The following is a 9,701-nucleotide window of genomic DNA, read 5'->3' as shown; positions in this document are numbered from 1 at the left end:
CAAAGCCATGGTGTGTTAAATCTACTATTTTAATTCCTTTCAGAAGGACAAACCCCCTTTGTTTCTGACTGAGAGAAACCACTTACCCCATATAATGGTCTGACATACTAGGGCTCAGGTGTGGAAATGGACCACAGTAGAAAGAACCTGGCAGAGATTTGACCAACATTTCTGCTCTGCTGGAACTCACCATTGCCGTGAAATGACTGATTCCCATTACACGTAATTGCATGTGTGACAGTTCCTGGGTGCATTGGTTTCTTAATTGCCTCATTCTTAATTGTTTACTTTAAATGACCACAGTGCCTATTAGGTCTAACGTGGACCGTGGCTGGAGATTACATCAGGTGTGACTGGGAAGAGCAGAAAATGTTGGTGAAGAAATGCCTATGTCTATGCTCAAGGGAGCAAAGCAAGGCTGAGACACCCACTAAGTTGACTGTCCCTCACGAGCAACTCCACTCCATTTATTTATGAAAACATGGAATTGATTTACTGTGTTGCAAAGTGACAAAATCCACTGCAAAGAGTCTCACCCTCCCCTTCATTCACCTTTTCCCTGAGAAGACTGAAAGAGTTGCTGAAGAGCAAAAGAGGACTCGGAGGCCCAGGCTTGGATGAAGCACAACTTTAATGAGTCTCAAGAAGGAAAGGAGGTGTCTCAGAAGGAGCACCACATGTAGCCCCAAGGATGTGGTGAAACTCCTCAAGAGCGAGAGAGAAACAGGTCACTGCTAGGCTGGCCTTGGAGACAGAGTCAGCAAAGGAAAAAAACAGAGATACAAGTGGAAGAAGGAAACAATGGTTCAAAGCTCTGAATGCAATGCTGCGAAGCTCTCTCTCCTTTCAAGGACCATGTTCTAAGGTCTTGAGAGGTTCTTGCCCAAAGTAGTTGTCAGCAGCTTTAGCAGGGGCGACATCTGCTGCCACAGTAGCGGCTGGTAATGCAGGAGAGGTCAAAGCCCCCAGAGTTGATGGGTACTCCCTCACAGCTGAGGATGCTGCCAACAGCAGCAGAGGTGGAGGAGCCCACAACAGTGTTCTGTGGGAAGGAGCTGAGGATGGGGCCAGGCAGGGTCACCACCACGGAGGAGGGCTCAATGACAACGGTGGAGCTCTGGCACTGCCTGCAACAGGGCTCATTGCAGCTGTTGGCCAGCGGGGTCGGGCCACAGGGCTGGCAGGGCAGACATGGGTTGCAACAGGACATGTCTCTTGGCTAAAGGTTCACCTGAGAGAGAGGGCAGAAGGAAATAGAGCATGAGGCGTTGCTCTTGACAAGCAACACTGCACCAAAACACCTTGGAGCCAAGGCAGCTCCTGGCCCAGCATACGCTGCCCACCTCAAGTCCCAGAAACCACCTCCACTAAGCCCCAATCTCTCTCTTCAGAAGACCTTTCCTCCACTTCCCTCTTCCACGGGAAAAAGCTCCCATCAGGACAGACCCTTTCAGATGGCACACACATTGAGGAAAGACACCTGATCCAGAAGCAGGTGAAGAAGAGACCTCACACTCACCTGATTCCCAAGGAGAAGGAGGCGAAGGAAGTGGATGAGAGAGCAGGGTACTGGGCTGATTTTTATAGGAGTCCTGCACTGCCTCAGGCTCAGGCACCCTTTGTGGAAGTAATAATTTTCTGACAAGCTCATGGTGAATGCAAAACACACCAGCTAATAGTATGGACTGTGTCCTGGTTTCCTGCACTGCTGCCTTTCCATTTCCTGGTATCTGCCACATATTTTCCTATATGAAGGCTTTCTCTTTAAGTGCCGGGATTAGAGGCCTGAGGATTTCTGGGTTGGACACATGTTGGCATGTATTTCTTTTTAGTTCACGTCCATTCTGTCACAGACGCTTCTTTAGAAGGCTGGATGAGAAATCCCAGGATTTCCGGGGCGAGGATGAATCATTGTGTTCAGAAGACAGGGACTAAGAGCTGGAGGGTCCAGTGGAGGCAGGTGGTGTCATCCTGGGGAACTCTGCTGGGTTCTTTTGTATGATCTTGCTGACAGCAAGGGCCCCAGCTGCTCCCAGCACTGCAATCCTTGACTTGTACCCAAAGACTCCTGTGACTGTGTGCACTGCCCTCTGTCATTCTTCCTTGTCTCCTTCCACCAGTCTCTGGCTCTCATATTCCTAGGAGGGTGGGCTGCACTTCATGTTTTCATCTCTCTTTGACTCTAAGCTGCCCTCAGGAGGAAATTGCAACCTATTTGGCCTCCTCCTCTCTCTGGGCACTCCATGGATCCTTGAGACTCCTGAAGCAATGCTGCCAGTGCATTTGTCCTGCTTAGAGTGCCCCGTCCCTGCTCTGGAGGTGACGTCCCTGGCAGGTCTTCAGTCACGTCCATTTCTATGTGCTCATCTGTAAGAATGTGCCTATTAGCGTGACTGTGTGCCAGTCTGTTTGATTCCCTACATGCACATCTATGTGCTTGTCTGCCTAGCTGTGCACACACCTGTGTGCCGCTGGTGAGACCGTGTTTCTATTTTCCCGTACAATTCTTTGCACGTCTCTGGCCTCGTGCATATTTGGTTGTGTCTATGCATCTCTGAGATTCCTGTTGCACACGTGAGCATGTTGGATACGTGTTTAGTGCATGTGTGTGTGTGTGTACATAGTTGTGCCTGACCATTCTGAGTCCCGCCTTGGCACCGCAGTGTGTCAGTACCAGGCATTGACACAGTCTCAGCCCCTCATCTAAGAGGTCAGGGACAGTGCCACAGTACTCTGGTCTCAGTGAGGAGAAAGCCCAACCCTGGACAACTCATTTTATCTTGGCTTCAGGCAGCTTCAAAGAGCTGAGCTGTTTCCCAGGGTCTTTGCATCTGACTCTTGTAAATACTTTGATGTTACAGGATTCACCTGGCTCTGTGAATGAGACTTGCCCATAGCCAGGAGCTATAGGAAAAAGAATGAGAGCCTGGGGAGGCTGAGAGTAGGAAGATGGTGAACAAGAGGCATGTAGGCAAGGGCATCAGTAAAGAACACCAACGCTGGACAGAGCCAAGGATGCCAAGTGCCAGCAATACTAGATAAGTCCAGCAGTGCTGTAAGGTCTCTTTCCAAGCCTCTAATGAGACACTGACTCCAAACCGTTCTTACAAACTATTTGGTCGTGGCTGAGATGCAGGAGATGTAGCTTCTTGGTCCTATGGCCTGGAGAAGGAGAATGGGATTCAAACACCAGCTAACATCACCACGCAGAGGAAAGCAGCGGGTCTCCAGAGAAGGAGACTCCAGAACCTCTCTGGACAGCCTGTTCCGGTGCTCTGTCACCCTAGAAGAAGTTATTCCTCATGTTCAGATGGAAGCTCCTGTGCTTCAGCCTGTGCCCGTTGCCTATCATCCTATCACTGGCCACCCCTGAAAGGATTCTGGTAGCATCCTTTTGACATCCACTCATCAGATACTTGTAAACATTGATAAGATCACCTCTCAGCTTTCTCTTCTCCAGGCTGAACTGAAACAGCTGTCTCAGTCTCTCCTCTTCAGAAAGATGCTGTAGGCTCTGATTGTCTTCCTAGCCTGCCGCTGGACTCCATCCAGTAATTCCTTGTCATGCTTAAACCGGAGGACCAGAACTAGATGCTTTTCCTTAAATGCAGGCATTCTGGCCCACACCACAGTGGCTTTCCTCCTCCCCAAATGATGGAGAGAAACACCCTCCTCAGGGTCCTCAAAGTGTTCTGGGAGATGGCGCATCCCCTGCATAAGACAACTCTCAGCAGTAGACAGAGGAGGGGACCTCTGGACTGGCCTAGCTGGGGTTCTTGACTGTGCACTGCTCCACAGCTGCCTCCCATCAGGTAACTGTGCGGAAAGTGCTCTTCCGTTGTGGGATTTGGGGTCCACTGAGACACGTCAATGAGTTTTGAATGCTGCAGTGAGTGACCAGTGGTGTAAAGCCACATGGGAACGCTGCCTGCCTTGAAGAACCCTTCCCATACCACTTGTGCATCCGCAGGTCCAAATAAAAGCTTTTTCACTATGGAGGTGCTCAAACACTGGTAGAAGTAGTTCAAAGTGATCCTGGGGACCACTGTGCTAGAAAAGGATTCAAGTTCCAAATAGAAAACCAGGCGCCAAACAATCTCCTGGCATTTCCTGAGGACCTGCAGAGAGTATAAGGAGAGGACATGAGGCAAAGGAGCCCAGTAAAATCATCCTGAGAGCACTGTTAGTGTCGTAATAGTATCAGACACTCCTAGCAGAAGCCCACCTGAGTCCAACAATGAGCGACCATCAGAGAGGTGGAGGAAACAAGAGAAAAGGATATGGCATGTTGTCCCAAATGTCAGTCCTTGGTCAGCGGATGGGAAACATTACAGCGTTGCCCTTTTCCGGACAACTTTGCCACAAAGGAGCCCACAGTAATGACCCAGATGAAAATCACCTACCTGCACAGGATGCCACCAGCAGTTAGACTGAATCTTCTGCCCGCGCTGACGTCTGTCTACCCTGGAAATCCTCAGACATTTCATCCTGGCACTTACAGAAAAAGTCTTCATATGGGAAAGCACATAGCAGAAAACAGGAAATGAAAAGGCGGCAGTGCACGAAATCAGGACACAGCCCTTGCCATTAGCCTATGTGTTTTACATTCATCATGAGCTTGTCAGAAAATTATTGTTTCCACAAAGGGTGCCTGAGCCTGAGGCAGTGCAGGACTCCTATAAATGACCGCCCAACTCCCTGCTCTCTCATCCACTTCTCTCACTTCATTCTCCTTGGGAGTCAGGTGAGTGTGAAGCCTCTTGTCCTCCTGCTTCAGAATCTGGTGTCTTTTTTCAATGTGTGTCTCAGCTGATATGTTCTGTTCTTGCCCTGCGGTGAGAGCTGCTTCCGTTGTGGGATTTGGGGTCCACTGAGACACGGCAATGAGTTTTGAACGCTGCAGTGAGTGACCAGTGGTGTAAAGCCGCATGGGGGTGCTGCCTATCTTGAAGAACCCTTCCCATACCACTTGTGCATCCGCAGGTCCAAATAAAAGCTTTTTCACTGTGGAGGTGGCAGAAGTAGTTCAAAGAGGTTGTGGAGTTCAAGTTCTGGAGATACTCCAATCCTGTCTTGATAAAGAAAATGTGCTCTAGCTGACACTACTCTAGTAGAGGCACTGGGCGAGGTCATGTGCAGAGGTGCTTTCCAACCTCAACAGTTCCATGATTCTGTGAAATGCAGAGCACAAGGTGCAGCAGCAATACCAGGAAATTCAGGTTTCTCTCCAGGTCAACACACAGGGACCCTGAATTGAATTGCCCCCCATCACTGCAATGCTATCCTGGCCATATCTTCCTCAGGCCTATGCTGAAGTCCAGCAAAGCTCTTGCGATCACCCCTTCAGGAGACACCGCTGCAGCCCAGCCCTGTCCAAAATGTCTCTCCAGAGCTACTCTCACTTCTTAGCCAAGTACCCTTGATGGGGCACTCGGCGTGGGAAATCAAAGGCTGCATAAAGAGAAACAGCAGCACGTGTGATGTCATTACCTGCAAAATTACCATTCTTTAGGAGCATGCAGGAAAATTGTAGCTTATGCAGTGTGTGCCTTTTGGCCTGAGGCCATGTGAAGACAAAAGAAAAACTAGTTCAACTGGTCACTCCCTCAAACAGTTCAGTCACCTCCACATTAGGAACCAAGTGAATGAGAACTCCGTTGTCTCCTTGCCCTCCTCTTATAGGAAGAGGTCCAGCCTTCAAGGACAACTCACTTGATACCTTTCCCTTGGTCCCATGTTAGTGCTCTGAGATTGTGATTATGGGAGAGAGCAGAGGAGAGTTGGTTTGTCATGGAGAGGGGTTGAGACTGGGCTGAGGTGGCTTTGTGGCTACAGGCCATGCAGGAGGATCCCTGGCCTCAGGAAAATAAACCCATGCTCCCCACTGCACAGTATCTACCTCTCTTCCCTTCAGGTGCCCAGGGTTTTTTTTTGGTGGGGTTTCAGCCATTCCTTTGCTGTATCTCTGCTTAGAAATATTCCCGTTGGCCTCCGAGCATGCCTTAAGCATGGTGAACCCGACTTGTACTGTGTCCATGGGAAGACCCCAGTGCTTCAGGAGACCCTGGGATGACAGCAGCATCATAAGCATTCGAGGTCATTCCTCTTGGTCTGGATGGAAGTGGTCTTGGGCAGGAGGCTCAAATACAGAAGATGTCTGCACGGATGTAAGGAGAAGATTGTAGGAGAAATCGTTTTGGCCAGAGAGGCTCATCGTGAGCTTCCCAGCATCTCCAGAATGAGGGGGCATGGCAGGCAAAGAGATCGTATGTCCTGGGTACACGAGCACAAATATCAGTTGACATTACTGCTAATCAACCCTACAGCAGAGCAAGAGCAAGAGCAGGAAAAAGAGACTGGTTGTGATAGCACAGATAGAAAACATAAATAAAGCACGGAAATGACAGACACTCCTGGTCACTTTTAACTGCCGTAACTGTTGCAAATCCAAGAAGACCTTGGCGGGCTTCCAGGCACCCACCCTGCTGGCTACTGTCTCCTTCATCTACGGGACAGGTGGAAAACATAAGGTGAAAACCGTTATGGGTCCTGGTAAAGACAGGGGTATTACTCACCAATGATCATTAGGGGCAAAATAGGCCTGACTTGGAGAAGAATAATTTAAATTGGTAGCAATAAGAAATGAAGCAGGATGGTAAAAACCATCCAAAACAGCCTTAAGAATTTACCCACATTCCTTAACTCTTGTTAACAGATTCAACTTCAATCCTTCAATGCAGGATTCTCTATTTGATTCACTCTTAAACAATCCACTGGGATGCAGAATATGGGGTTGTGGTCAATACACAACAGTTCCTTCGTGATCGAACACTGACTTTGACTAACCTACCTGTGAAAACCATCAGAGTGTTTGTGGTTTTCCCTAATACACATGTCCCTGCATTCTCAGACACACCTGCTGGGCCCTCAGACTCAGTTCTTTTATGGGGATGTGGAAGCACTGGTGCTTGAAAAACAAAGGATTTGACTGAAAACTGTTGGGCTCTCCCTAATGCATGCAGAGACTTGGTCCTCCATGTCACAGCAGAGCTACACCTGGACCCCAGTCTAATACACATTTGATGAGAGCTGTCAGCCACTGCCTCACTCAGCACCAGGCTGACCAGCTGCAGAAATACATATAGCATTGTCATGGACATGAGGAACCTGTGTCCCACCCCAGTCACCAGCAACACTCCACCAGCAGGGTATCACCCCAGGGACAATGTCCTGCACTGCTAGCTAGGGTTTCTTGGACTTTCTCCCTGTTCTTACATTAAGAACGGGAGGGTGTAGGAGGCAGAGATTGCATTTCAGCTCTCTGAGAACCTCTCTGCCAGGACAAAAGCACCACCATCAGCTTCAGATGGGCTCCTTTTGGGAAAGGCAACCTGCTCCTCTACGGTGCTCTTGGACACACCAGGGAAGAGTCCCCTGCTACGAGATGTACGTGTCTTCATGATGAGGGTCACAGAGGTACAGAGGGACACAAGTGTGCTCGTGCAGGTCTGCATCAAACCATGCAACAATCTGTATGCTCACAGAAAGCCAGAAAGCCATCAGCAAGTGTGGACTTTGTTGAGGAGATCCTGGAGACCACTGTGCTAGAAAAGGATTCAAGTTCCAAAGGGAAAGCCAGGCCCCAAACAATCTCCTGGTATTTCCTGAGGACCTGCAGAGAGTATAAGGAGAGGACATGAGACAAATGAGACCAGCAAAATCATCCTGAGAACACTTTTAGTGTCGTAATAGTATCAGACACTCCCAGCAGAGGTCCACCTGCATCCAGCAATGAGCGACCATCAGAGAGGTGGAGGAAACAAGAGAAAAGGATATGGCATGTTGTCCCAAATGTCAGTCCTTGGTCAGCGGATGGGAAACATTACAGCGTTGTCCTTTTCCGGACAACTTTGCCACAAAGGAGCCCACAGTAATGACCCAGGTGAAAATCACCTACCTGCACAGGATGCCACCAGCACTTAGCCTGAGTCTTCTGCCCATGCTTACGTCTGTCTACCCTGGAAATCCTCAGACCTTTCATCCTGGCACTTACAGAAAAAGTCTTCATATGGGAAAGCACATGGCAGAAAACAGGAAATGAAAAGGCGGCAGTGCACGAAATCAGGACACAGCCCATGCCATTAGCCTATGTGTTTTACATTCATCATGAGCTTGTCAGAAAATTATTGTTTCCACAAAGGGTGCCTGAACCTGAGGCAGTACAGGACTCCTATAAATGTCCACCCAACTCCCTGCTCTCTCATCCACTTCTCTCACTTCATTCTCCTTGGTAGTCAGGTGAGTGTGAAGCCTCTTGTTGCCGTGTTTCTGGATCAAGTGTCTTTCCTGTATGTGTGTCTCAGCTGATGCGGTCTATCCTGGTCCTGGGGTGAGAGACATTTTCTATGGGAGAGAGAATGGGAGAGCAGGTCTTCTGCAGAGAGATGCTGGGACTTGATGATGGTGATTTGATCTGGGATTTGATGATGGGATTTGTTCTGGGTGCAGTGCTGCGCCTCATGTACACGTCATGCTTTGTTTCATCCTGTCTTCTCTGTCAGGTGAGCCTCTGTCCCAGAGACATGTCCTGCTGCAACCCGTGCGTGCCCTGCCAGCCCTGTGGCCCAACCCCACTGGCCAACAGCTGCAATGAGCCCTGTGTCAGACAGTGCCAGAGCTCCACCATCGCCATCCAGCCCTCCTCAGTTATTGTGACCCTGCCTGGCCCCATCCTCAGCTCCTTCCCACAGAACACTGTTGTGGGCTCCTCCACCTCTGCTGCTGTTGGCAGCATCCTCAGCTCTGAGGGAGTGCCCATCAACTCTGGGGGCTTTGACCTCTCCTGCATTACCAGCCGCTACTGTGGCAGCAGATGTCGCCCCTGCTAAAGCTGCTGGTAATATCCCTGGGCAAGAACCTCTCAAGACCTTGGAACATGGTCCTTTAAAGGAGAGAGAGCTTCACAGCACTGCATTCAGAGCTTTGAACTCTTGTTTCCTTCTTTGACTTACTCATGTCTCTCTGTCTTGCTTTTGCGGATTCTGTCTCCCAAGGGCAGCATGGCATGGACCTGTTTTTGTCCCTCCCTCTGCCGGGCAGGCAGACTGACACTCCGCAGGAGTTTCACTGCAATCTTATGGCTGTCCATGGTGCTCCCTCTGAGCCACCTCCTTTCCTTCTTGAGTCTCATTAAACTTGTGCTGCATCCCAGTCTGGGCCTCTGAGTCCTCCTTTGTTCTGAGGCAACTGTTCCAGTCTGCTCAGGGAAAATGTGGAGGAAGGGGAGGGTTGGACTCCCTGCAGTGGATTGTTTTATGGTCTTTTCTTTGGAGCTGAACAAGACATTAATGCATAATGCTACAGGCAATGGCCTTAAGTGAGTAAAGGGTTCCAGAGTGTGGCAGGAGTGGGGCTGCAAAACAGCAAGTCCTGGGGACAATCCACACTCTCATCTCTCTCATTCCTTCCCCTCCATTACCTGATCTGGTGTGCATGGTCAATGTACATGGGCACAGACAGTGAGACAGAGGAACCTCATGCAGTCCTTCAGCATCTGGCAGGGCCCAGTTGCTCTCCAGACACTGGTCTGCATCCAGATCATACAATAGCATAGAATAATTTTGCTCAGGGGTTCAATCAGATACCTCCCAGGAGTAGCTTGCACCTATTGCACCTCGTCTTTTCCATGTGATTACTTGAAA

General features: G+C 49.6%; 1 protein-coding gene and 1 pseudogene across 1 annotated transcript; one reads left to right on the top strand and one right to left on the bottom strand.

Annotated features, from left to right (window-relative positions):
* Positions 1-904: 904 nt before the first annotated feature.
* On the bottom strand, positions 905-4,487 carry LOC139825475 (feather keratin Cos2-2-like; annotated as a pseudogene).
* A 107-nt stretch (positions 4,488-4,594) lies between these two features.
* Positions 4,595-8,888, top strand: LOC139825477 (feather keratin Cos1-2-like). The gene is made up of 2 exons (XM_071798182.1): positions 4,595-4,744; positions 8,562-8,888. Exons 1-2 carry the CDS (start codon positions 4,595-4,597, stop codon positions 8,886-8,888), a joined length of 477 nt encoding a protein of 158 aa, XP_071654283.1.
* The last annotated feature ends 813 nt before the right edge of the window (positions 8,889-9,701 follow it).

This window comes from Patagioenas fasciata, chromosome 22, assembly GCF_037038585.1.
Source record: "Patagioenas fasciata isolate bPatFas1 chromosome 22, bPatFas1.hap1, whole genome shotgun sequence".
Classification (NCBI taxonomy): domain Eukaryota; kingdom Metazoa; phylum Chordata; class Aves; order Columbiformes; family Columbidae; genus Patagioenas; species Patagioenas fasciata.
Note: the sequence above shows the minus strand (reverse complement) of the source record. Positions and strands in the feature narration are given on the sequence as shown.

Coding starts and splice junctions, on each gene's coding strand:
- LOC139825477 (XM_071798182.1), top strand. CDS start 4,595: ATGTGTTTTACATTCATCATGAGCTTGTCAGAAAATTATTGTTTCCAC. Junction 4,745..8,561: donor TCATTCTCCTTGGGAGTCAG/GTGAGTGTGAAG, acceptor CTTCTCTGTCAG/GTGAGCCTCTGTCCCAGAGA.